This window comes from Verticillium alfalfae, genomic scaffold (assembly GCF_000150825.1).
Source record: "Verticillium alfalfae VaMs.102 supercont1.9 genomic scaffold, whole genome shotgun sequence".
Classification (NCBI taxonomy): domain Eukaryota; kingdom Fungi; phylum Ascomycota; class Sordariomycetes; order Glomerellales; family Plectosphaerellaceae; genus Verticillium; species Verticillium alfalfae.
The window spans coordinates 810648-836344 of record NW_003315030.1 but is presented as its reverse complement, the minus strand read 5'-3'; the positions used below and the strand labels follow the sequence as shown (position 1 = coordinate 836344).

The window sequence follows — 25697 nt, the reverse complement described above, 5'->3', positions numbered from 1 at the left end:
ATCTTAACAAATGTTGACAACTATCAGTGAATACTTGGAGTTTGAGTTCTGTCCTTTGGTATGAAAGGAATGTCGAGGTCGACGGACGAGCTACCCCTCGCCGTACCGTCCTGTTGCTTGGCTTCGACCATCTCCAGCGCCGGTGTGGAGTGCCAGCCACAGAAGCGGTGCAACGTTTCAGTCACTGACAGCCGTTCTTCCCACATCAACATGCATTAGTCAATGCAGGCTTCAGGCAATACAAGCATAGCCTCCTGTAAGCACCACGTTGGATAGCCCCTCACATTGCAAAAATTTGACCATCAATAGACGAATTCAGGATGGCGTCTCTGATAGGGCAAAAAGGTATTGATGAGGACGAGACTCGAACTCGCGCGGGTTGCCCCACCAGGAAATCTAGTTAAGGTAGACCTTAACCTGGCGCCATAACCAACTCGGCCACCTCACCAATTGATGAAGGAGCGATTAGAAAAAGATCACATGTACATTGCAAGCGTTCACAGCAACAAACTTGATATTGGCCTCTGATCAACGCCCCAGCCCAAACTCATGGTCGATTTCATCACAAGCAATGCAACCTTACGAGCTCTTCAACCGGTGCCGGGCGTCTAGGAGCATGGCCAGGGATGATTCTAGGATCCTGACTCCGGCACGAAGGAATTGTTGTTGCTCGTCGATCCCCCGCCGCACAATCAAGCATTTGATGGTAGTCAGAACTGCGAGGTGAAAGTGTGGTAAAGCCAGTATTGAGAAGGACTTACCCTGAGTCCCGCTGCTTCGGTCTGAAGTTATCATTAGGGGCTCCAGTTCATCATAACAGCGCTGCGTCAGAACACAGAGCTGGCAACCTTGAGTCGCCACCCGGCAAAGCATACTTTGTGAACAAGATCTCAGTCAAGTTGCGTCTGCGGAACACGATTTGGTAAGGCCCTTGCTGAAAAAGCCGATCACGAGCTGCTCCACTCAACAAGTCTCAAGCCACCTAGACAAGAGATACTCAAACCAGACGAGACGAGAGGATCAAAGTGGCGAGGAAACGACAGACAATTACAATTTTGAAGGCGGTCGACGCTGCTCGATCCGCTGTGAGGCGAAGCTCAAAGAAATGATGCCCAGGGCCAATCCGCATGCCATGTGTGCCTGCTGTCTATAAGATGTATACAAAACAAACCAAAAGCCCATGCTCCGCCGAAGCAACGCTAGTCCTTTTGCTCCAAGAGGAGCTCACACTGGGGGCGGCCCTCATTTCGCGCTGTTGAGCGCGCTGAGGAAACAGTTCCACCCGATACTGATCACGTTGACGAACAACAGGCGGTGCTGCAGAGGCACCAGGGCAAAGTTGAAGGCCTGGACGGCGGGCCAAACCATCCAGTTGGCCGTCAGCGCGGGAAAGTAGCTCTTTTCAAGCTTGGCCTTGGGGCTGGTGCCCTCGAGGGTGGCCATGGAGGAGAGGAAGACACCAATCATGACGGGGGCGAAGACGAGCTGGTCGGTGGCGACGCGGCCAATGGTGGTGGCAGCGGTGCTGCGGAAGTTGACGTTGCGCGCGAGGAAGCCGAACCAGGTCGTGGCGACGGGGCCGAAGACACCTAGATAGGCGAGAGGGTCAGCGAATATGCACTGGCGCACGAGTCGACCGGGGCGCAGGGGCGCAGGGACGACGTACTGCCGCCGTAGAGGGCCATGCGGCCTGTGCGGGCAAGATCGTGGCCCTTGGTGCCCTTCTTCTCGATGGCCTGCTGGGCAACAATGTCACCAGTGGCAAAGAGGATGCCGGTGGTGATGCTCTGGGTGAGCAGTGGGCGCGCGGCCAGGCGAGCTTGGTACCTGGATGATGTCAGTGACGGGCGCATAAGTGAGCTGCACAGGGGCGGCTAAGGGGGTTACTGCATTGCTTACCAGGCGAGCATGATGACGGTGTGTGTTCGGAACAAGAGAAAGAATCGATTGCGAATAGGCACAAGACAACGTGAGATAAATTGGAGAGACGCCGAGGCTATCGCACAAGGAAAAAGGAGGCAATGAACGTCAGTGTCGTGGCTCTGGCAGGATCGATGAAAAGACAGCGATCACTGGAGATAGGGTCTGTCCTCCAGTATCAAGATAGCCGATCGGCTACCAAAACGGGGTCTTGGACAATATGGGTGGATTCCGACGAGTGGAGCGATGGCGAGCTATCCCAGAAAAAAAAAGGGCTGATGAAAATTCGATCGACATTCAATTCTGATGAAAAGGTGCAGTGTGACAAGATGATGAAGAAAATCTCTGGCCTGCCAGCTCATTTCCACTGAATGTGGTAGTACAAGGCATCGTGAAGCGATATGTGCATAGATATTGGCGGTGAGACACATCTACCGTCTAGAGCAATACATCCCACGGGCCCCCACGGTGTCCGGGAGCTCGATGGACGGGGATCTGCTCCGAGTCACCAGGTGAGGCGAGGCTGTCCAAGCTCAGCAAGTTTTCATTACTTGCACGCTCCGTGGTCGATCTCGAGAGATTGGCAGAGACGACCAACGCGAGTCGGTCGTGCAAACCGATGCAGTCGGTGAACGAGCTACCATCTAAGGTAATCAGGAATAACACGGCTATTATGAGACCAAAGTCAACTATGGTACTTAGTAATGGTCTTTGGACCAACAATCTTCCAAGGGTGCCCTCCTTCAGCAGTCGAAGGAAAACAGTCTCTCCAGCTTCTCGGAGTCGTAGCCCTGTGCCAGTCCTAGTTGCAGCATAATCCTTGCCTTGCGAGGATTCAAATGGCCAGCGCCGTAGTTATTCCTGCCTCCCTGCGAGATGGCGAAGCCGTCGCCGTTCTGCGATGCCGTGACAATTTGCGTGTTGTACTGCTCAACCAACCTGGCGTTCTCCATCCGACCTGCCTTCCTCCAGGTTCCGTACCCTGGCCCAGCAAGCACGAGGCCCTTGGCACCCATCTTGACGGCCGCCTCTGCGAGACGCGGATTGAACCCCTGGTACGAATAGAGTATCTCGACCTGCGGCAGCTCATCAGGCAAGTCAAAAGCACTGAAGTAATGGCGGCCCAGCGGAAGAGACGGCGCGTAGAAGAACCTGGGCTGTACGTCGAAGAAGAAACCAAGATAGCCGCCCTCCGAGGCGCGAAAGGCATCGACCGAGTTCGCGTGCATCTTGCTCGTTAGGAAGGCTGAGCCAATTCTGTCGTTGAGAGTGACGAGAACACCACGACCCCTAGCCTTGGGACTGGCGGCAAGCGTGACGGCTTCCAGGAGGTTCAGTGGACCATCGGCACTGATGACGGTTGCCGGCCGCATTGCGCCCACGAAAACAATCGGCTTGTCGGTTTGCACGGTAAGATCAACGAAAAATGCCGACTCCTCTAGGGTATCAGTGCCGTGTGTGATGACGAGGCCGTCACAATGAGGACTGCTAACTTCTTGTTGGGCTCGGCGTGCTAGACTTATCAGGTCCTTCACGGTCACCTCTGTTGAATCGATATTCATGACCTGAATACCTTGAATATTGGCTACCGTTCGAATTTGCGGAACAGCATCAATAAGTGCTTCGATTCCGAGATCCCCAGACTTGTAGCCCATGGTGACAGCAGCAGAGGCTGCAGTGGCCGCAATCGTGCCTCCTGTAGCAAATATGGTTACATTTGGCAGATGATGCTTGTGAGACATCTGTTGATGAGCCACCCGGAGCTCATTTGCATCTTGGGGCGTAACGGCTATTGGTCTGGCCGGTATGTTAGCTACAGGTCGTGCTGTGACCGAATAGGATCGGGGTTCCATGTCGGACGTGGGCGTAGATCGCTTGTGATGGCTGGGTAAGGGTTATGAGTTGGGCGGTGCATGAAGCTCTGCGAGACGGAAGGCTGACCAAGACCAACGGTGTGGACTGTAGAACATCGGGGAATAGACGTTGTCGAGCTGATGAGATGTTCTTTGTTCTTATAATCCCATGTGTTTCGCAGCTTTTCGAACCTGCGAAAGCCTGCAGTGATGTAGAGACAAGCAGGTCAGGTCGGACAGGATCATGTAGAACACAAACCGAATCGCGCGATTGCAAACTAAACCAGCCGAGAAGAGGCAGATGAGTGCGGAACAGTTGGAAGAATGGATAGGACTTCCGTTGTAACACTGACAGTCTCACCAGACAAGTGCAATCATATTGGTGACTTTGTTGGCTGAGATGGGAAATGATTTAGGTGCCAGGCATTTGATCCAGAGGTGCAACATGCGATCAGCAGAGCTGAGCTGTCAATCTGGACTCAGCGAATGATAGATGGTGCACACGGCATCTGGACCATGTGGTCGGGATTGCTTACGGGATGTCTCTTTCGTGGAAAGTATCGCTTGGGCTGAAACCACATGTGCAAGATCACCCAACCCCTTCTGGCGAAATTGTACGACACGAAGGATGAGATGGGTGTATCACCCCTGGTCCGGACCTAGCCGGACCGATGCGACTTAATGCAATAGGATAACTGCAGGGCCAAGAGGTCGAAAATGGATATTTTCAGGATTTACTTGACACTGTCCCGACCGCCGAGTGATGCATTGGGGTATCTTCTCCGATGGTCTCAACTCTGGAAACCTCGCCTCGAACAAGATCCAGCTTGGCAGAGTACTGTGCCAGAAGCACCGCCATCAACTCCTGAGCCCCAGGTGCGGAATGTTTGCGGGGAAGTGTCGCGCTGACGGCATCGCACGCGTGACGTTGCTTGTCGTGTTGTTCCTTAACCATATTGACGAGGACAAACTCGGAGACAGGGTTACGGCATTCATCTTCCGATCGACTGCTCATCAGGTCGTCGACGAGTGCTGTGTCGGAGGCCAAAGACGACACGTAGATGATCAGACTGGGATCCGGCAGCCCCATGCCTTGCGCATCCTCGGCAGTCATTTGCTGCGTTGCAAGTTGTGCATTTGAAGGCTCGTCGGGTAAGGGAAAGACCAATCGTAGGGTTTCGATGAAGACATCGAGAACGAACATAGCCGGCAGTACCAGCATCATGCAAGATGTGTCGTCGGTCATGCTGTGCATGATTCGGTTGCGCCAGGAAAATCGTTCGGCGGCCATCATGAGCCAGACATGCATGTTGGAAACCTTTCGCGCAACGTCTAGGAGCTCATGGAGGGTGTCCGAACGCAAGGCTACACCCGGAGGAGGTCGTTGTGAGAACAGAGGCGTAAGGATTCTTCTTTTACTCAGAAGCTGTTGCTGCAGAGCTGACATGCGCTCAAGCTTAGCAAGAACAACGCTCTGAGCGTCGTGTGTGCCCCTGAGATTTGGTAACAGCTCCTCCAGGGTCCTTTCATCTTCCTGGTCCTGGTCCTGGCCCACATCGTAGCTGTCATCTGCCGCCGCGGTGTCGACCAGCGGATACCGAGGAGTAGCATCCACGCTGTCGTGACTCGCCTGGGTCGTGGAAGGAGTGATGGGGGTCATCGCCCTGAATACAACGGGCTTCAGAGGCGCTGTTGACGGTTCATTGCTATTCTCGCGGTGACCAGTAGTGGCAGGCTTTTCTTTTTTGGGCCTCCCAGTCTTCAATGCCGGGCTGAAGACGCATTCAATGTGTTCCCGCACGCATCGTTCGCATGGCTTTGGTGTCGATCCCGGTGCTCGGATGCATCGAATCTTTTTGGCATGGCAGGAGTCGCAAGCTTGCCTGATACCTTTGGCAGGGCGATCGCGTCTGGGTTGGTTCATGGCGAGCTACGTTACACGCTTTGCATGTCAAAGAGATGAAATTATGGGATTTTGGGGGACAGGACTGGCGGTGAGAGGAGGCCCAAAAACCGACGGGTGTGTAAGACTGAGGATAGATTGAGAATGAAGAGAAACTAGAGCGCTGACTTTGATGCGTCCCTGAATTCACATGTCGCAAAGTCAAGCTTGACCCATTGCGCGGCTGACGTAATCGATCATAGATCATGAAGCTATTTGTCGGAAGGGTAAGGTGAGCTGCTGAAGTACCGGCTGGTGCTGTGACTTTCGTCAGGGCTGGGTATCCATAAGGCACCTAAGCTTGCTAAGGTAGTACGGTAATGTAAGATAGGTGCATGCTGGTAAGCGACGTAAGGCAGCAGGGAAGAAAAACTAGGCTTAGTTTTTAAACTGGAAAGGTACCGCAGCCCACAACGGTCAACATGATGAATGGGTATTCGATGAGAGATCAGTCACCAAGCGACTAGTCCTTACGGAGTCGGATAGTTACGGCAGGACGGGTCCTCGAAAAGCCACGCCGAGGAGACTTCGGCCAAAACCCACTTGCTCCAGAAGGATCGTGTAACAGACCTCGGAGGAACTCTCCCAACCCACACACGGTACGGCATCTAAGGGTAGCGAAGTCCGTGTCTCGGAAACGCCGGCACTCTTGAAACCCTAATGCTCGCCGAGGTGGAATCGTCCTGCGCGAACACACTGAACCAGTTTCGATCAACCCTCGCGAGTCGGAAACACGTGAAAGTTGCCGACGTGGGAGGAAGCAAAGGCTGGACTGTCATCTCAGACTGGGCTGATGTACATGTGCAAGATGACTATCACTTGACGAACTGACGTGACAGGATCGATCGTATTGTGGGTCTAGCAATAGTTGCATTTACCCGTCGCCCCGCTAGTCACATACTTAATGATTCAGGTCTTTCATCAAAATTTGTCCAAGTGATTGCATTCTCTGTTGGCTTTTGCATCGACATCGGGACGTTCTTGACAGTACAACTATGAGGGACAGTCTGCAGGACCTGGAGCGACATCGAGCGCAGCTCGAAGAAAACGTCGACAAGCTGCGGAAAGGACTCCAACACTGGCGACGATGGGACGCCGAGTATGAGACTCTCAAAGACGAGATAGAGTCAGCCCCCAAACCAGTCACTCAGAAAGATCTCGCTAGGATACGGGCCGAATTCAAGAGCGATGTCATAGATCGGAAGGAACTCGATGAGATCTTCGGCAATGTCGGAATCAAACCTGCTGATCAGGTCGTCAATGTTATTTCACGACGGATCGACTACGTCACGAAGAATCTCGAAACCCTGGAGAAGCAGCTCGAAATCGCCGAAGAGAAACATGCTGCGGCATCAATCATCACCGACCCTGACATGCGGGATGAGGAGGGCCTGCCAATGTCAGAGATCATCGAGGAACTTGATGAAGACGGCCAGGTCATCTCATCTCGCGTGCAGAAGCCTGGAGACGCGCAAACCCAACTGGAAGAGCTCCTGAAGAAGGCCGGCATCAAGGATATACCAAATGGAGGTCCGGCACCTGAACAGACCCCTCAGAGTGCTCCAGTGGAGCCAAAATCTGAAGCATTAGCAACCCAAAAGGTATCGCCAAAGGCTCCAGCGCAAAGAGCACCAACAACGCAAGCCCCACTAGCGAAAAAGAACCTTGAATCTGTTGGTGGACCCTCGTCAAGTGAAGGCCTCAACGATGGTGGCACAAAGAAGAGCGTCTCATTCACAGAGGATACCAAAGCTGGAGAGGAAACAGAGAAGTCCAGAACAGCTGTCCGCGTCGAACAGATCATGCAAACCGCCAAGGATCAAGAGCAACTGGCCCGTTCAGAAGCCGTCGTTCCTGAAGATGAGTCGGAAGAAGACGCCTTTTTACGACGAGAGATGCTCAAGTACGGCATGGGTGAGGTAGGCGCCGTTGTCGCTGAATTGACCCTGGAAGAAGCCACAGACGATGACGAAGGCTTCGACGAGGAGTATTCTGAGGAGGATGAAGAGGAAGACGACGAAGAAGATAAATACGGTCGCTCTATTGGCAGTGTTATTGATAACGATTATCGCCAGCGGATGTTGGAGCTCGAGAAGCGCCTTGGCATCAAGTCCAGATTCACTGAACAGTTGGCTGAACAGGATACTGATTCTGACGACAACGAGCCAGAAGGACTGGGCCGCATCACAATTCAACAAGAGCCTCAGCCATCCTCAGAAGCTCCGCCCACGGAAATCGTTGTCTCTCCACGCGCCTCCAGCCTGAAGTCGTCGGTTGTGGATGATGGCGCAGATGAGAAGAAGAGTGTACGATTTGCCGCGGATCTGGATATCGCCCCCGACGACGTTCCATCGGCCTCAAAAACATCGTCAGAACCGGCGAGGCCATTTGTTGACCCCCTCAGCGACATTGTGGAAAGAAGCGGTCCGTCGCAACGTCCAGAACAAACCTCCAAGCCAGTTCGTAAAGCATCCCGCTTCAAGAAGAATCGAGGCGAAGAGGCAACAGCGGGCGAATTAGCCGTGCCCAAGGGACCACTCGATGTTCCTGTTCGATTCCTGGACCAGGACAGGCCCACAGCTCCGACAGGGCCCCTGGGGAAGACGATTGCGGAGTCTGTCCTCGAGCGTGAATCAACCTCCACCAGAGCTGGAGAGGAGTACAACGACGACTTCATGGACCAGGATCTCGCCGACGAATACCACCAGAAACGCCGTAACTTCATCCAAAAGCACGGCGGCTTCCTGCAAGAAGATGAATCCCCTATTCAGCCCCTCGATGAAGCTGATGGTGGCCAAAAGATGAGCAGATTCAGAGCTGCCCGTCTCTCGAAGCAATAGAAACTCAACGATACTATTGCGTAGGTAATGTTGCAGATGGGTTCCATCAATTGAAGTCATCTTCACTATCGGCATTCGCGCCCTTCTGTCTGTCGTGCTTGTGTGATGCCCTTATATTCGTGACTATTTACGGATCTTGAGATCAGAAGCTTGGATGAACAACCCCAAGGGAGCGTTCATGCATGCGTTTGGAATTATTGGGCTGCACATCACTTTGCTTCCCAACCCCTCAAGGCTCCAAGATAAATGCTTGCACAGGGTTTCTCTGACGTCGTACCCCCGATAACAGGGGCCATCCCAATGGTATGGTCGTTTCGTTACACTCCTGACACCTTCTACATGTATTTTCCTTAGCCGTGGTTGATCTCGGCCTGGGAAAAGTCCAAGCCAGTCTGCTTTTGCAGCTCTGCAAGACGCTTCATGTTCTCCTCTTGCTTGTTCTTCTGCTTTTGCTCAGGCGTCAATGTGCTCTCCCACATCATCTTTTCGGCCATTGCACGGGTTGAGCCCTCGGTCACGTCGCTGAGGGATGTTTCTTCAGGTTCAATCATCGTGAGGTCAACGGAGGGCTGGTTGGTCACAATATTGGCCCACCACTCCATCTTGTTCGTCTTGTCGAGGTGGATTGTAACAGTCTTGGCGTCTTTCGCGGCGTTGGGAGTCATGCCCCATGTTGACTCATCAACACGAATAGGATGAGGGAAGTCGCCCTATCCACCGATTTCTGTTAGTGGTGTCCAAACGACTGCGGCTTTCGTCGTCACAAGTTTGATTGCGTAGAAAAGTACAAATTATGACGAGATCTACGCACATCGATGAGGAGTGTCTGGCCCTTTATGCCAGCCTTGAAGGATGTACGTTTGAAATCAATGACCAAATCCTTGGCCTTATAATTGAGAGGGACATCGAATTCGACTTGCAAAGTCTCAAGCTGCTGGAACCATTTGTATGGCAAGGCCGCCTGCTCCGCGTTCTGCTTTTCGCGAGCAGCTTTCTCTTCGTCCGTCTTTGGTGCCCTGAAGCCTATCAGATCATTATTATTAGCTCTTCTTGACCAAATTCAATATCTCTAGTCGAACGGCAAGCCTTACGCATGGTAACTAGAATGTTGATCTGCTATTTGTTCTGGAGAAGTGCATAGAATGCGATGGGTGACGCTGATGCGACTTTTGGAGGGGTAGCTTCCGCCCCCTGCTGCACGCTAAACGAACACTCGCGATAACGATGGCTTATCTAAGAAGCTACCCTGATTCCAGAGTCCTTCGGAATGCATCATGCAGACCTCGGTCCCTGGGCTAATTGCTCAACAAGCCGTCTCTTGATTTCTCCTAGCACGCAACCTTTCTTTCTATTCTTCTCACGAACATATGCTGCGATAATCATCTTCTGGAGGCTACACGCACGACTACAGCTGCGCGACAGCCAAAAGCGCGAGCTCACACGCAAAGATCTTCCCTGGTGTGCCACATCCAAGCACGTCCGTCATGGCGTCTCGTAAAGGAAACCCCCCTTCCCCCAGCACCGACGTTTGTCCTGTCTGCAAAACGATGCGCTACCTTAACCGAGACCTCGAGTTTCTGATCAATCCCGAATGCTATCATCCTATGTGCGCCAACTGCGTTGCTCGTCTATTCGCCGATGGCCCTGCACAATGCCCGTACGCTGGGTGCACGAAAACACTCCGAAAAAAGGCGTTCAAAGCGGCATGGTTCGGCGACCTGACCGTTGAACGCGAAGTCGATGTTCGCCGCCGTGTCCACGCTGTATTTAACAAGGAAGAGCCCGACTTTGAGTCTCTCGAAGACTTTAATGCATATCTCGAGCAAGTAGAGTCTTTGACGTTCGACTTGCTCAATGGACAACCAAACGAGAAGGCACGTGCGGAAGCACAACTACAGGACTGGGAGGCGCAACACAAGAGCGAGATTGAAGAACGCAGGCGCCTAGCCAAGGAATCAGAGGCTCAACGGACCAGCCGCGAGCGCGAAGAAAAGGAAGCGGCCCGTCGCCGCAGGCTGGAAGCCGCACGCGAAGATGCAGAAGAGAAGGCGCGGGAGGCGCGCGCTAGAGAAGATGTCCTAGACGGCCTCGCCAGCGGAAACATCGGGCAAGCTCGCGCAACAATGGAGAAGATTGTCCTCAAGAAGCGAGGTCAGGGCAGACTGGATGCAGCTCGTTCGTCTCTCACGGATGCAACCTCAGCCATGTCGATTCGTGGTCTCAAGAAGAAGGAGAAGCCCGTTTACGTCGATGAAGGGCCTTACGATCCATTTGGAGGCATGAATCTTTCTTTGCAACGATACGAATTAGGCCCGCTCGACGACTACAGCAACGATTGGGTTGACGCAGCACGCATGAGAAGTGACATTGTCGTCGGCGGGTACAGTGCTGAAGAGTATTTGACACGAGCCATGTTCGAGGCTTTCTCAGGGCTAGGTGTCTTCATTGAGGATGAAAAGGGCGCAGAAGATTTGGCGACGACAGAGGCAGCGCAGGTGGCCGCCTCAGGACAGACATCACAGAAGATGGATGTGGATGCCTATTAATCCTGAAATAGAACAGATGAGAAATTGCGAGCTTTGCTTTTTAGCACATGGGGGTATGTAGCGACGGCGTCAAGGTTTTGCACTTATAGCATCGAAAAAGTACAAAGCATTCAGTGTCGAAGGTCTGCTGAACGTTGGCTGGGCTTTCACTGTGTCTGTATGTGCTGGTTCTCTCAATATGACTTCATCGATGGCCACCGTCAACGCACCACTGCCAGGTGTAACATCCACAGCAAGTCTAGTGCTCTGCAAACCTGCAAGCGATTTATACAGGAACGACGACTCAATCTACGTCTATACCGAAAATTCGTCGTATGCACTTCAATCTTGAAGCCGGTCAATAAGAGCATTCGAACACGACCAACACGTGACCTGCTGTCAATGAAACTTGGAGTAAGGTCTGTCGGTACGTACCCAGGCTTACCAGGCAATCCGCCCCACCAGGCGCGACCTCCATAAAACTGTGCTACGGCGCTGGCGCTTTCTCGGTTTCTTTTTTTTCTCCTTATGATTTCTCCAATTCAATCAAGTGTACGTTTTCTCACGCGCAACCCGTCTGCATCACCATTGAAGGCCTCAAACTAATCGTATCGCAGATGATGAAGACCTCCGTGGATAAATGATGCTGCCAACCCGTCTGGAACTTCCGAGCTCTCTCCTTCGGGAGCTTCAGGGCAGAGTTGGGAAGGGCGGGGAGGCCATGATCTAGGCGTTCGGCCACGACCTTGTTACTGCATCGGACGCGATGAAAGGCCATTCTGATTTTGAACTGAATTGGAAGAAGACAAAAGGGAAGGGCACATGTATTGAATGAAGGTTGGTGCCTAGCAAGTGCTTGGCAAACACAATCTGCTCCAGTATCTCGATCATATTTCCATTCCCTGTCAAGTAATAAGGTACCTAGGTTAATGTACATGACAATTTGAACTCTACAAGCCCCCCCTCCTCGGATTACTTTTGAAAGCACTTCGTTGCGTACTACATGTTGACTGGGTGGCTAATCATTAACCTTGATCAAACATCACTGTGCATCCAAATGGCGTGCATCCTTCCCGTGTTCGACGTGGTTCACTTAGGCAGCACTAGCTGAAATGAAGTTCCAGAATGTCTGCAACCGGTGAGGTCATGATACTCGTACTGAATCACTGCTGGCGATGTCTTGGATTTTCTTCAATCAATGGTTTCCTCGGGGGTGTGTCATAGCGAACTGAGAAAGAGCTGTAGCATGAACTTGCAGCAGGAGACTTCCCGGTGAGCGCAGATGATTACTTCATAGGTGGCAGCTCATCGAGCATGTCACCCCCAAAGACAGTGGGGTCTTAGCGGGGGGTGCCTGGAATGCGACACTCCAATGATGTCGGGAGCCTGATTGCTGGGCAGCTTTCCACGAGCGGGCAATGACAGACCCCCGGTGCCCGGGCGGACCGCAAGCCCGCCCAGCAAACCGGATGGATCCTTGTTCTCTCTCGAGCTACATCGAGCGAGTCGAGTGCCCATCACGCCAACCACGTCAACTCGTGCCTGCCAGCACCAGCCTCCTCGGCGACGTGGCCGACATTCATGAATCCGAACAGCTGCCCAGCCCAGCCCAGCTTCTCTTCCAAAAACACCACTTAGCGGCGCAAAACGTGCGACACGACATCAATTTGCATCATTACTATCCGACGACACCCTCCCTCCTTGTGTCATGGCTTTTGTGCACAGTTGACGGCCCCATCCGAATACCCCACCCTTGCATCTGAAGGAGCCAATTTCCCCAGGTTGCTGGGCATCGCAATCGTCACCACAGCATTGTTACAGCACAGAGAGCTCAACACGCACCTCTACAACGACTTGCGGTCTGTCGGAGCCGACGTTTTGACATATCCTGCCATTTCTCCAGGCCAACTTGGCTTCCACGATCGACCTCCTTCGACGTCTTCCCCGCTGTAGCCTGACTGCGTCGGAAAACAGTCCCGTCCCAATCGAGGCGTGGACAAACCACCGAGATAACCGGCATTCGCCAGCGGCTGGCTGATACGGCAAGGATCCTGTTGCTGTCGTAGCCTCGAAGTACTATTAGCTTGTAGCGACAAGTTTTCGTCATGTCGAGCTCTTTCGAGAAGTCCGTTAAGGGCGCTACCAAGATCAAGGTATACATCTGACTCTTCTACTGCCCGCTCGGGGACGCCATCCCCGATCAGCCAACGCGTATGCGCTGACAAGAATGACCAGGCGGCGCCTCCCAAGACCAAATATATCGAGCACATCCTCGTTGCGACGCATTCCGGCGAGGCTGGTGTGGCAGAAGTCTTCCGGTCGCTTCAGTTCCGTTTGCGCGACTCTACCTGGACCGTGGTCTTCAAGAGCTTAATCACAATACACCTCATGATCAGAGAAGGCTCTCCAGACGCCACGCTCGCATACCTATCGGAACACAGGAACCTATTGAGCATCACCACTATCACAGATGGTCAGTCAATAATCCAGTATCAAATCCGGTCTTATCATCGCTAATACCGCAAAGCACAAACACAGGGTCGGAATATCCGCGTGTATGCCAATTACCTTCAAGAGAGGGCGAAGGCATATCGGGACACTAAATGCGACTGGGTCCGAGTGAAAGAAACACGGCTGGAAAAGATGACTGTGGACAAGGGTCTGTTAAGGGAGACCGAATCTCTGCAGCGTCAGGTTTCAGCCTTGCTGAAATGCGACGTAAGTGGACCTCTCTGGCGATGCACGATATAGACTGACGGACCCTAGATTGTGGAGGATCAATCATCCTTTGAGGTGACGACCACGGCCTTCAGGCTTCTCGTTCTCGATCTGCTAGCGCTGTTCCAATCACTCAACCAAGCTATGATCAATATTCTAGGTACGAGACCTCAAGCCACCTATCCGGATCGCTACTGACGCTGCCAGGGTGCTTCTTCGAGCTCTCAAAGCCTGACGCGGAGAGGGCCATGGAGATATACCGCCAGTTTGCGAAACAGACTGATTTCGTTGTGAGCTACCTGAGGCTAGCGCGGCAGTACGAGCACCTCACGCGGGTCGAAGTGCCCAAGCTCAAGCACGCCCCTGTCAATCTGAAGCAGCAGCTCGAGGAATATCTCAACGACCCCGATTTTGAGGTCAACCGCCGACAGTATATCGCTGAAGTCCAAGCCAAAAAGAACGGTGGCACGTCGGCGGTGTCCAAGGCGTCGGCACCCAGTGCCCCCTCGAAGCCGAAACACTCGTACAGCAACTCTTTCCCCGAGCCCACGCCTGCCGCTCCTCAATCCGCAAAGCCCCAAGCTAAGGGTCCCGCACCAGATCTGATTGATTTCTTCGAATCCATCGAGCAAAACCAAACGCCAATGGCTCAAGAACCTGCGCCCCAGCAGCTGGCTCAACAGCAGTTGCCCCAGCAGCAGTTGCCCCAGCAGCAGTTGCCGATGCAGACCGGTTTCATTAACAACCCTTACCAACAGCAAGCTCTTGGCTTTCAGCAAACCGGTCTAGGTACGCAACAGACCGGGCTGTCAACCAATCCGTACCAGACTCAACAAGCAGTTACTTCTCAGAGTTACAACCCATGGGGTCAGCAGCCTCAGCAGCCTCAGCAACTGCAATCCAACTTCACTGGGGCTGGCTTTGGAGGCTACACCCCGCAACCGGGCTTCCAGCCTGGCGCGCTAGGATCCATTCCTCAAGAAGGCGTCGCCAGCTTCCAGACCGGCACTGCTTCACCTGCGCAAAACATCCAACCACCTCAGACAACAAATCCTTTCAGGGCTTCAATGTTGGTGACACAGCAGACTGGATTTTCTGCTAGTCCTGTTGCGTCCGGGTCCAACAACTCTCCTGTGAATGGCGGTCTGCAGCGGCAGTCCACGAACCCATTTGCACGCTCATCGCCCCAAGCACAGCAGCCTTTCGCCCCTGCCGAATCGATACAACCGCAAGTGGCTGCGCCGCCAGCTCCATTGCAGCCCATGACCACGGGCACCAACCCCTTCGCCAAGAGCTTTGGCGGTTCACCACAGCCCCAGGGGCCGGTAATCAGTGCTGGTCCTCTCGCGCCGCAGCAAACGGGCACCAACCCCTTCCGACAGGGAGCATTCGTCAATCATCAAACTGGACTAGGCTGGCAGCACAACCAACAGACGATGGGGGGAGGCCTCGATCAGCTTGGCTCAATCCCAGTCTTCCCACGTCCTGCGCAGCAATCGCCATGGCAACAGTAACTTAAGACAACTGAATGTGGAATATTTTTGGATTCTCTCAGCCCTTCGTTTCGAATGGCCATTTATGTGTGACAAAGCATGGCGTTTAGAGAAATGCTTTCAGACGGTCGAGAATGACGAACCCAAGTGCGAGGTAAGAGCCTAGAAGCCAGTGATCATACAGTGTTCTGGACATTATGGAAGCGGTGGAAACCCTACGGGCAACATCAGCAAGCAAGTTTACAATTGAAAAGGGCAAGCGCATTTCCGATACTGCCACTTCGTCTCGGAAAGCAATTATCAGAGCATGCTCAAGGTACACATGTACATACTATCTGGGAGCCCTGAATAAGACCCGAGGGAAGGTTCCCATCGAAGCTATCAAGGCTTTGTCCGAAGATAGACATGCCTTCTGTTTTCCAAATTTCGCTGCGCCGAGACTTCACTCCAAATCAAGGGGGTGGTCTCCCCACAAGCCGTCCACTTCTCTTCACTACCGCCCGTCCTTTCATCGTAATCAGCAGAGCTATAGGGCCAGCTGCCCGGCATGTATTGACGCGTTGACTCCTCAACGGTGGTCCAGAATTCGCCAGCATAGACTTCATACTCGTGGGCCCACCACAGAACCCAGTCTTGGGGACGGGAGCCATACGTAATGCCAATAAGTCGGAGACGGTGCGTTCGCATCCATAGCATGACATTCGTCAACCCATTTGCATGGACTGTCTCGCGCTGAAGACGTCGTTCCTCTCTGCCATATCTTCGCAAGTCGACACCACCATGACGATCTAGCGGTCCGAGCCAGTCCTGCAAAATTCCATCCGGAATTCTTGCGAATTCGTGCCTTGGCGTGTCGGCATGCGAGCAGACTTTGAGAGTCGCACGAAGATAGCTGATGAAAGGAGTCTGTGGCCCGCCTTGCCCGTCCCATCCCGGCCGCGGGCAGTTTAAAAAATCTTGCTCCTGGCAGTGAAGACTGGCTGGATCAGCCAGGATGCTTTCGCAAAGCATGGCGATGAATATAGGCCCATGCGTGAACTGCCCAGGACTAAGGCGGTCCGCGGCAAGCACCAGGCCTATTCCTGTGGCCAGGGAATGGACAACAGAACATCCCTCCGATCTGGAGAACTCGACCACGACGGGCGAGGAGAGCTCAATGTCACCGGCGTGGGAGGACCACATCTCAGGTAGAATGAACCGGAAGTCGGATATCGATATAGGTGTCCTCGAAAAGACAGTACGAAAACATCTGACTCTGTCGGAGAGTCGCAAGTCGGGAAGAAACAACTGCTGGTATCGCCTGACATTCACCAGACGACCTCCTATGATCAGATCGGCAAATATCCGAACATTTTTAATTCTTTTCTCGTGATCATATGGTGATAAAAGAGATAATATGTCGATCATGTTGTGGCCAAATTGCTGCTGGGCGTAATGTCCTGTTTGATACACAGCTGCAGTGTAAAGGCTAAAGATCCAATAATCCCTGGGAAACGTTAAAAGCCAGAAAAGGTAAATAGCATCGTGAGCTTTGCTTACATTCTCGAAGTCAACACTCCACCCCATCGGTTGTCGAGGATATAGCTTTTCAGCCCAAGTTCAACGAGTTTTCCAAACGTCCTAACACTGCCAGACCACGAAGATAGCTGCAAAAATGTGGTCAGCGCTTCTAGCTGGGTCATGGAGAGTCTTGTCTCAACTCACGTCCAGTAGTGTGAAACCATCTCGGTCTCGCGTCAACAAAGGCAGCCTCTGCCGAGTGAGGAAACTCAGCAGCGCAGGACAGTCATCTGTCTCCAAGATGCCAACAACCCCTTCGACCTCCTTCCAACTCCGAATCACGTTGTGTACTTTGAGTTCAGTGTTCCAGCCGTGGAGGCTACGCTCAACCATGACAGAATAGATGCTTGCTGCAAGCCAACTCGGCGCCTGCAGAACGAATTCGTAACGATCTTTCGAGTTGAGTGTGAAATTAACGCGTCCGAGCCAAGATGTTCCTGGATATATCGTACGGAGTCGTGCGACCTCTTCCGGGGTTGTCTTCTTTGCAATGTCGACTTCTGGAGGCACGGGCTCGATGGTAGTTATAACCTGGCCATGTCTTGCGGGCCCGGACTGTGGTGGTGCCGGCAAAGGCAGTCGGTTTATAATGACCTGGCTCGAAATGCGTGTATATGCCCTGTCGCCCAACAAAATCAGTCTCTTAACGTTGGCGCAATGTGACAGGAAACTCACATTGTGTAGCTGTTGATAGCCATATTCAGAATGTCCAAAGCTCTCCGCAGCTGGCTCTCCATCTTTTCTAATACCGGCTTCTTAATTACGACCCTCACCGAAACAAGCCTCCGTCGGAATCCCCTGGAAGACACAATCTGCCTGTCAAGACTTTCGACAAGTTCTTCCAACGCTCTATACGCCCTCTGTGTCGATCGCAAGACGCGAGGGAGGACGGTCGACTTGAGCTCGTCCGGAATCTCGTCACGGTTGATCTGCTCCTCGACATCCTGGAGAATCAGGTCCACGTCCTCTAGCTCCTCGAGGATGGACTGGATGTGGTCGGGGACATCCTGCACTTCGTCCCAGAGCCGCTTCAACTTGACGATGGTCACGGCGAGCTCAGCCGCAAACTGAGTTGCCCCGAGGCCGAGGCCGACAGCTTCGAGAGCCATCTGGCGTGCTCGTATTGCTCCAGAACTTATTTGCGGTCGACCGGCTGAGGCTTGTTATTTGCAAAAGCAGACTTAATAACTGGCAGAACCCATCCTCACGACGTGCTACGTTGGTCTCAGCAAAGAATGGCTGTCATATTGGCTATGGGTATGTCTATCAAGTTCCGAGGCCTCCTTTTCTCGTCAGTGGAACAGGGAGTCGTACCACACCGGCGAGATGCATTTGCATGGGGGTCGGACTGTGGCTATGCGACGTGTTGTTGGCTGTTGGTGGTCGGGCGGCTGAGTGTGCCATGTGAGTGGACAGGCGTTGTGTGAGCGGCAGACCCTGGGGCGGTCCCGTCCCGCATCCCGTTGACGAAACGACGATTTGTCAAAATGAATAAAAATCTAAACGAGCCAGGGCAAAGCAAATACTGACATGTCAGTTTTGACATCTGAAATTAATCGCCAAGTCGGGGACCGCAGCCAGGCAGAGGGCAGAATCATGCACACAGCACGGCTAATGAAACACTTCAGTGCCTTGAACAGGCACATGGTTGCATCACCACGTCAAGGCTGCCGCGTGGCATTCAAATGAGTCAGAAATTCTTATAAAAGTGCAGAAAAATAAGGCGCTTGCTAATAATCAAGAATCAAAAGTAGAAAGTCGGGATGGCTCATAGAGATGTTAAAAAGGGATCCTCGCCGTCGTCCATCCCAGCCCCCCCACGCGAACCCTCCTCCCAGCGCAGGTCAAACACCGACGCTGCTCCCCAAGGTTCGTGACGGAGCAGCCGGAGCACACATGCCTCCTACAGGCACCGCACAGGTGGTCGTCCTCGCTATCGAAGCCGTAGCCATTGATGTCCATCGAGTCAGTCCCATCGCGGGAGCCGAACCCGACACCACAGTCTTCGCAGCTCAAAGTCTCATGGCAGGTTTGTGACGTGGATGGTGTGAATGACGGTGCGGCCGGAGCAGAGTTGATGTTCCAGAATGCATGTAGAGACCGCTGCGCTGTTGGCGCCGGCTGTGCTGGTCGCTCGAGAATGCGAGGCATCGGAGAGGGGCTGGTTGGGGCAAAGTCTGCATCGGAATGTTGCTGAGCGGAGTAGAGCATGCTGAGTGTGTGTTCTATGAATCTTGCTGTCAGTAACTGAAAAGCGGGATAGCAAGGGCTTTTCAACACATACGATGGACTGCATCCTGCGAGGGTCTGTTGTCGCGGAAACGCTTCATGGTGCGGCTAGGCAGGTGTGATGGCGTGAAGTGGGAGGAGAACGCAGCAAAGGGCGCCGGAGAGATGTGGTCCATGTCCATCGTACCAGGGAGTATGGGCGAGGAGGAGAACGACGACGGCGAGCTGGAAAGCTCCTCGGAAGAACGCTTGCGCTTGAGAACCATGGTGATGGACGAGACGTGTAGATTTGGGAGGTTGATTATTGATTGGTCGTCGACGTGAGTATTTGAGGGTAGTTTTGGAGCTCGGGTGATAAGCAAGCGGAATGCGACTATCGAGTGTTGAAGTAATTGCAAGGTTTGACCCAGGGAAGATGGGAAAGGTCACCGATTTGTATGTGACGGGGTGGACGGTGGCTGGCAGCGGGACGCGTCGAGTTGAGCGTGACAGGTTCAAGCACTTTAGGAGACGCGTAGGAGTCGCGTTGCCCCACCTACAGCCACGGTCACCCCAGAGTCACTCGAGCACACCCCACGGCAAGACAGCAGCGCGCGTCATTGTGGCTTTTATCCCAGTCTACTGTCCATAATTGTGAAATGCAATTGTCTGTTGTTGAAGGTTTGCCGCTGCAACTGTCACTCGACGACTCGGACGACCAGTCTTCCAAAGCCCCCCTTGATAGCCGCCACTTTCTCGCATTCGGCCCGCACACCCTCAGCATCCGAAAGATTGACAGTGCGTATGATGGCCCTGATCTTGCCCATTGCAATCATCTCGCCAGTCTTCTCGAGGGCCTCCCTGTCTCCGGGGTCACCAGAGACGAACTCATATTGGATTTTCGTGCCGCGCAACAAGAAGGAATACCAGCACTGGCCCAGATCGAAGATCCAGCCCAACCAGAATGGTACCATCTTGGGACCGAGCATCAATTTAGCCAGCTTGGACGTGGGGATACCAGCCAGAGACACCAGGACGCCGGTTTGAGGGTGCAACAATGGGATGCCAGCGTTCAAGGTCGTCATTTGCGGATTGAACATGAAATCAACGCTGTGCTGGGGCACAACTTTGGAGACGTCCTCTGTCTGGTAGTCGACGAGCTGATCAACGAGGCCAGGTAAGAACTTCTCCACGAGCGGCATCTTGCCTGTTGACACAGTGGATATGATTTTGCCGGCGCCAAAGACATTCTTCGCCATCTGAATGGCGATGCCGCCCAAGCCGCTAAAGCGCTGCGGGTATGAAGACCGTCTTACCCTCGAGGCTGTCGACACCAGCCATGGCCAGCCCTCGCGTGATGGCTTGGTAAACGGTCACAGCATACCCCGGGTAGAGAGGCAGCATCCTCAAGCTCAAAATTCGTAGGCTTGAGAAGCAGCATTCGCTCCTCTACGACGGTGTATTTCGGAAACAGAAACCCGAGCTGGCATCTTCAAGGAGGGGTCGTGTGATTTGCCGTGCCCGTATACGGCGTCGCCAACCTTGAAACTCTTGACCCCCGGAGCCGATGGCGACGATAATGCCTGCGCCTTCGCCGCCGAGCTCCATGGGGAAGTCAACTTTGAGACGAATGATTGGAGTGCCGCGGGCTCGGACACAGTCGCCCGCCATGAGAGCGCAAGCATGCACGCGGATGAGAACATGACCTGGCCTGGTCATGGCCGGCAGAGGTCTATCGGCAATCTCAAAGTCACGCGGGCCACAGAATCGGGGCGCCACGAGAGCTCGCTTCGTCGTGGGGATGTCGGCCATGTTTGATCGGTCGTAGTGGTGAGTGATGATGTTGAATGGCTTTGCTGTTGTAGTAGGCCGATCGCTCGTCGATATTATCTGCCCTGTGAGTCGATGATCTTAAGTCCTGTTGCAATCAGCCAGGCATACGTCGTCGTATGCTCCCAAGACTGTAGGACCACGGCCCATTGCCTGCCTTCCAGTTTATCGGCCTGAAATTGTTCCGTCTGGCAGTTGGCTGCGGAGTTGGACGATAATGCGGACTTTGATGGAGGGCACCTTCACGAATAGGCCGTCATTTCGACTTGGCGTTGTGTTTTTGGTCTTTGTCTGTGCCGCGAAGGCGCTGAAACGTAGTTGATGTGACTTGGGCTGCAGGAAGGGTGCTGCTCCAGGCAGAGACAAGCAGGCACACGCATTGCGTCGCGCCTGCGCCTGCGCCCCAGAAGGACAAGGAAGTTGCCTTTGATCGCAAGTGCCGGTGAATTTCGCAACCCACAGCTGCCTGCCTGAACTCCATAGCTCTTGCCAATTTGAAGCGGGCTGGGCGTTGGCTGTTATGGCTTTGTCATAACAGTAAGGCGTGACCTCTTGCAAAGCCTTGTCACCACCAGAGAACTCAACCCAAGTTCTTTGATCCTTTCCATTCGTTTCGACGCTCGCTTGAAGATAATCGAGTGTGGCCCTCTTGATGATGCAGCTCTGCAGTCTTGTGTCGACCATCCAACGCGTGGCCATCATCAGCCTCCTGTTGTCGGGTTGCCTCGCCAAGTTTTGCGCCGAATCCAAGAATAATGTCGTTCTCTATTGGGTTCGTTTGATTGTTGAATACTTGTTACACGTTTCTCCTGACGCTTATGATATTCCAGGGCCAAGGTCCCAATCAACTGGACCTGCTCCATTACTGCCAGCAGTCCCATGTCGACGTCATTATCCTTTCCTTCGTACATCTCTTCCCGGCGCAAGCCAATGGTTTCCTGGGCATCAACTTCGGCAATCAATGCGGTCGTGCCGTCTTTCCCGGTCCAGGCTTTCATGGTGTAAACGAGCCGCGCCGTGATGCCCTACTAGCCAACTGCCCTGCCGTCAATGCACAGATTCCCGTCTGTCAACAGACATATGGGAAGAAGATAATACTCTCTGTTGGCGGGGGCATGCTTTCCTACCAACTTACCGGCATCCAAGAAGCTGATCTACTGGCCGATCAGCTCTGGGTCATGTTGGTCCGCGTAATGAGACCCAGTGGCACAAGGCATTCCCCGCCCACTCGACTTCAAGGACCAAGCCGTCGAGGTTGACGGGTTCGACATGGATATTGAGCACCCATCTGAAGGTGGCTGAGCCTGCACCATTCAATCGCGTGAGACTAACACGGTCGTAGATAATTCAGTCGGATATAAAAGATTGGCAACTCGCCTTCGCAGCTACTTCCCCATGGCCACGAAACGATACTTTCTTACCGCATCTCCGCAGTGCATAGTACCAGACGCCAACATGGCCTCAATGATCTCTGCTGCCGCATTTGACATGATTTTTATCCAATTTTACAATACGCCACACTGTTCTGCGGCAAGTTGGGCCAAGGCCAATGTCAATCTCATTCCGGGCATGCCCTCCAACATTGCGGGCTTCACATTCGACGACTAGACATCGTGGCTTTCTGACACGCCAAGCAAGGGTGCGACCATCTACATTACACTTCCCGGCAGCCCTGAAGCGGCAAACCAAGAAAACTACATTTCGCCTTATCAAGCTAGCAACCTCATCAACTCGTTTTACTGCCGATCAAAGTTTGGTGGCATGGCGGTCTGGGAAGCCACTTACTCGGAGAACAACCGCCAACGTGGGTACACCTATCACGCTTCCCTCAAGAAGCACCTAGTCGCCATCGGAAACTATCCTGGGGGTTGCAAGGTGGGTCAACAATAAAATGCTTCTTCACAAGACAGGCTAATGCTTTTGCGTCAGACTCGAGCTGTAGACCCCAGCCCGTCAGCAACTCCAGTCGGCGAGGCTCCAAATTGCGGCCCGAGCAAGGGTGTTTGCTCCGGCGGCGAATGCTGTAGCCAGTACAACTACTGCGGTCTCACAGAAGCTCACTGTGGAAGCGGCTGCCAGGAATTGTTTGGCCACTGCGGCACGCAGCCAGCCGCCATCTCACCTTCCGCCAATGGACAGGGTCTGCCAATCAGTTCCGACGGCAGCTGCGGCGCAGGCAGAGCGACGTGCCGAGGTTACGGAGAGCATCAGTGTTGTAGTCAGTACGGGTATTGCGGCAGTATGACCGAGTACTGTGGGCAAGGCTGCCAGGCTGCTTTTGGAATTTGCGAGTGATGGCGCTCTCCTCTCTTGGGAGGCGTCTCAGTCAAGTCATTTCATAGGCATGACCAGTAACAGATACACGCGAGATCTTGGTATGCATTCAACTTATCTCGAACGAGGCCTACGTTTCCGCTCGCATCAAATCTCACTAAACTGGAAGCCGGGCAGGCGATGGAGACTACGTAAATATTCAACACGCCCTGGGATGACTATTATGTAAATGCAGAAAACGAGTCTAAATACAAATCGGAATACCCGTTTCTTTGTTTGCGTTCCCGCTCACGAGCCTAGGAATTTACGTTTGGCTTCCCTGAACGTTGAGATGATCAACCACGGGGCCGTCTCGGGCGTCTTTGGGGTCTCACATCGTCCCGCTTCACTGTAGGAACGCTCCTAGGTATCTGATCAGACTGGAGGGCTGGAAACCCGAAAATGGACTTGGCTGGATCCCGAACTGGCTCGCTGGACTCCTCCTCGGAATCATTGCCCCAGATCTTCCACCAGCGACGGCGGCGAGGGGTGATCTCGCTCGGTGGATTACCAAAGACTGCAACTGTTAGTGTTGATCCCATCTTGACTGTTCATGAATGATTTGTCGGAGTGCAGAGACGCTATCTCAGGCGGAGGAGATAGTGTCGTGCTTAGAGCAAGAAAAAGGGGGTGTGGGGACAGCTAGGGAGGGTATCACAGTATCACATGCCTTCTCTCATCTCGTCCAATATAGCTTCGTCGACTGCTGCCTTTTGCCGTGGCGTGTCACCCTTGCGGTAGCCAGACACGTCGGCGACAAACTGCCGCTTGGGATCGGCCGTTAAGTGTAGTTCCAGTCCAAGCCCATCCTCTGAAGTATTGACTACGGCTGGTTCTGTATCTTGAACCCCCGTTTGGACAGCCGTCTCGTTTTCTAGAGTTACGCTTGCCTTCACTCCCCGTGTCGTACTCTCTTTTCCTTTTCCCTTGCCCATGTCGTTCTCGTCATACGGCGGCGGCGAGGGGCTGGGCCCTGATGCGCGATTCTTCCTCTGCGTCGCCTCGCTTTGAAGGTGCAGCGGCCACTTGTCAAGGCTGAAGAACTGCTTCTTCTGCTTGTTCCTGCCTCTGACGCCCTCACGGCCAAAGTCCCAGATATCCTCCCTCGCCAGCGTCATCGTCTCTTTGCCAGGCTCCCCTTCCCACCGTGGCCTCACAGGCCAGAGCATGTTGTCACCCTCCGAGAGCTCCTTGATCAGCCCTGTGCGGACAGCCTCGATGGCTTCGGGATGCCACGTGCCACTTGCCCAGTCTTGCCAGTCGTGCGCCGCTCCAGGATCTGCCGCCCTCGCAACGCTGGCGTAGCTGACGGCGCCGACTTCATCAAGCTGTGACGTGACCTCCTGGCGCCAAATACCGTGAAGGTCATCGATCTGGACGCGGTACCGGTCCACCGGGATGCTGAAACCCTGGTCCGCACCTTGAGCCTTAAGTTCTGCGTATGCCGCCTCGACCTCACTCTCTAATATTACGGTCCAGCTGCCGAGACGGTAGGCGAGGGTGCGGTAAGCCAGAGAGACGCGTTCCTCGTGTGATGGGCCAGACGCATCAATAAAAGAGGCGATCAGCGGTAGAGCAGCGACGAGAGCGGCATTCCAGTCGAGGAGGGGTGCCTCTGGCGCCGGCAGCTCCTGTTCTGGCCGCGACGGGAAGAGAGGATTGACATGAATAGGGGGCACGTAAAAGTTGATGCGGAGCTCCGGATGATAAGGCAGCTCGGGGCGGCCGAAAAGGATCGACTTGCCCTTGCCGCTGCGTGACTGCGAGAGTCGACCTGTCGAGACCAAATAATCGCAGTATTCTTCCGCCTCTTCTTTCGAATACAGCGCCTCCTGCAGCGGATTGGTGGCCGCAAAGCCGTTGATCTCATGGCATATCTGCTCAGACGTCCTGTGCTGGCCCGCCCTTGCGAGCAGTGCGTCATTGTAGGGATCGTTGAGCAGTATCTGTAGTCGCTCGTTGAAGAGCTCAAATCGCCAGTCCTCGAAGTTATCCCCGATCTCCTCCATCAGCAGGTCATTTGTTGATGGCCCCACGACAAATCTCATCCAGTGATGGTCATCGGGCGAGATGGGACGATACTCTTCGCCAGCCGGCAGGTCTTTCTTCTGCCGATCGAGCTCGTCTAAGACGTCCTGCGCCGGCTTTCCAACCTCACAGCCCAGGCGAAAATTCTCGGATATATCATCGAGTAGCTTTCGTGGCGCCCTGCGGTTGGCGATCTCAACCTGTGTGATCATGTTGCGGAAACGCGTGGCCTGTGCGTGCTTGATGTCGATGTGACGCGGCACGAGAGTCGGGTTGAACGGACCCATGAAGTTCCAGCTCGGCAAGACAGAGAGCTTGTCGGCAGCGAAGCGTTTGGCGTGGCCCTGTTGCATGCTCGGTATGACGTTGCGCGCGCGCTCCTCGTGGTTCCGCAGCATCTGATCATGCCAGTACACGAACCAAAGGGGTCAATCTTCTCCCCGGCTGGCGGCTCCTTGAGCGCCAGT

The 25697-nt window shown here is 53.7% G+C and overlaps 12 protein-coding genes and 1 non-coding gene across 13 annotated transcripts in view; 4 read left to right on the top strand and 9 right to left on the bottom strand.

Moving 5' to 3' along the window:
- Positions 1-349: 349 nt before the first annotated feature.
- On the bottom strand, positions 350-448 carry VDBG_15149. Its single transcript has one exon. It is a non-coding gene; the product is annotated as a tRNA-Leu (tRNA).
- A 794-nt stretch (positions 449-1242) lies between these two features.
- On the bottom strand, positions 1243-1910 carry VDBG_07209 (SYM1; the record flags this gene model as incomplete). The annotated part of the gene is made up of 3 exons (XM_003002592.1): positions 1243-1589; positions 1667-1827; positions 1900-1910. The coding sequence occupies 3 exons, from the start codon at positions 1908-1910 to the stop codon at positions 1243-1245; spliced, it is 519 nt and encodes a 172-aa protein (XP_003002638.1).
- A 753-nt stretch (positions 1911-2663) lies between these two features.
- VDBG_07208 (L-asparaginase) lies at positions 2664-3662 on the bottom strand (the record flags this gene model as incomplete). The annotated part of the gene is made up of 1 exon (XM_003002591.1): positions 2664-3662. The coding sequence occupies one exon, from the start codon at positions 3660-3662 to the stop codon at positions 2664-2666; it is 999 nt and encodes a 332-aa protein (XP_003002637.1).
- An 838-nt stretch (positions 3663-4500) lies between these two features.
- On the bottom strand, positions 4501-5697 carry VDBG_07207 (predicted protein; the record flags this gene model as incomplete). The annotated part of the gene is made up of 1 exon (XM_003002590.1): positions 4501-5697. The coding sequence occupies one exon, from the start codon at positions 5695-5697 to the stop codon at positions 4501-4503; it is 1197 nt and encodes a 398-aa protein (XP_003002636.1).
- Positions 5698-6710: 1013 nt separating this feature from the next.
- On the top strand, positions 6711-8555 carry VDBG_07206 (conserved hypothetical protein; the record flags this gene model as incomplete). Its single annotated transcript, XM_003002589.1, has 1 exon — positions 6711-8555. The coding sequence occupies one exon, from the start codon at positions 6711-6713 to the stop codon at positions 8553-8555; it is 1845 nt and encodes a 614-aa protein (XP_003002635.1).
- Positions 8556-8588: 33 nt separating this feature from the next.
- On the bottom strand, positions 8589-9650 carry VDBG_07205 (nuclear movement protein nudC; the record flags this gene model as incomplete). The annotated part of the gene is made up of 3 exons (XM_003002588.1): positions 8589-9265; positions 9367-9578; positions 9647-9650. 3 exons carry the CDS (start codon positions 9648-9650, stop codon positions 8906-8908), a joined length of 576 nt encoding a protein of 191 aa, XP_003002634.1.
- A 389-nt stretch (positions 9651-10039) lies between these two features.
- VDBG_07204 (RNA polymerase II transcription factor B subunit 3) lies at positions 10040-11101 on the top strand (the record flags this gene model as incomplete). Its single annotated transcript, XM_003002587.1, has 1 exon — positions 10040-11101. One exon carries the CDS (start codon positions 10040-10042, stop codon positions 11099-11101), a length of 1062 nt encoding a protein of 353 aa, XP_003002633.1.
- Positions 11102-13185: 2084 nt separating this feature from the next.
- VDBG_07203 (ENTH domain-containing protein) lies at positions 13186-15312 on the top strand (the record flags this gene model as incomplete). The annotated part of the gene is made up of 5 exons (XM_003002586.1): positions 13186-13233; positions 13316-13553; positions 13608-13798; positions 13847-13958; positions 14006-15312. 5 exons carry the CDS (start codon positions 13186-13188, stop codon positions 15310-15312), a joined length of 1896 nt encoding a protein of 631 aa, XP_003002632.1.
- Positions 15313-16826: 1514 nt separating this feature from the next.
- On the bottom strand, positions 16827-17960 carry VDBG_07202 (predicted protein; the record flags this gene model as incomplete). Its single annotated transcript, XM_003002585.1, has 3 exons — positions 16827-16937; positions 16996-17470; positions 17527-17960. 3 exons carry the CDS (start codon positions 17958-17960, stop codon positions 16827-16829), a joined length of 1020 nt encoding a protein of 339 aa, XP_003002631.1.
- A 670-nt stretch (positions 17961-18630) lies between these two features.
- On the bottom strand, positions 18631-19346 carry VDBG_07201 (conserved hypothetical protein; the record flags this gene model as incomplete). The annotated part of the gene is made up of 2 exons (XM_003002584.1): positions 18631-19076; positions 19136-19346. 2 exons carry the CDS (start codon positions 19344-19346, stop codon positions 18631-18633), a joined length of 657 nt encoding a protein of 218 aa, XP_003002630.1.
- A 411-nt stretch (positions 19347-19757) lies between these two features.
- On the bottom strand, positions 19758-20871 carry VDBG_07200 (Zbd1p; the record flags this gene model as incomplete). The annotated part of the gene is made up of 3 exons (XM_003002583.1): positions 19758-20351; positions 20444-20508; positions 20601-20871. 3 exons carry the CDS (start codon positions 20869-20871, stop codon positions 19758-19760), a joined length of 930 nt encoding a protein of 309 aa, XP_003002629.1.
- A 1473-nt stretch (positions 20872-22344) lies between these two features.
- On the top strand, positions 22345-23184 carry VDBG_07199 (chitinase; the record flags this gene model as incomplete). Its single annotated transcript, XM_003002582.1, has 3 exons — positions 22345-22440; positions 22498-22764; positions 22819-23184. 3 exons carry the CDS (start codon positions 22345-22347, stop codon positions 23182-23184), a joined length of 729 nt encoding a protein of 242 aa, XP_003002628.1.
- A 680-nt stretch (positions 23185-23864) lies between these two features.
- VDBG_07198 (predicted protein) overlaps positions 23865-25697 on the bottom strand; it is a gene marked incomplete at both ends in the record, with an annotated part of 4163 nt that continues 2330 nt past the window's right edge. Inside the window, one exon of the mRNA XM_003002581.1 lies at positions 23865-25628. Within this exon, the coding sequence (XP_003002627.1) occupies positions 23865-25628 (1764 nt within the window). The remainder of the gene's footprint in view (positions 25629-25697) is intronic.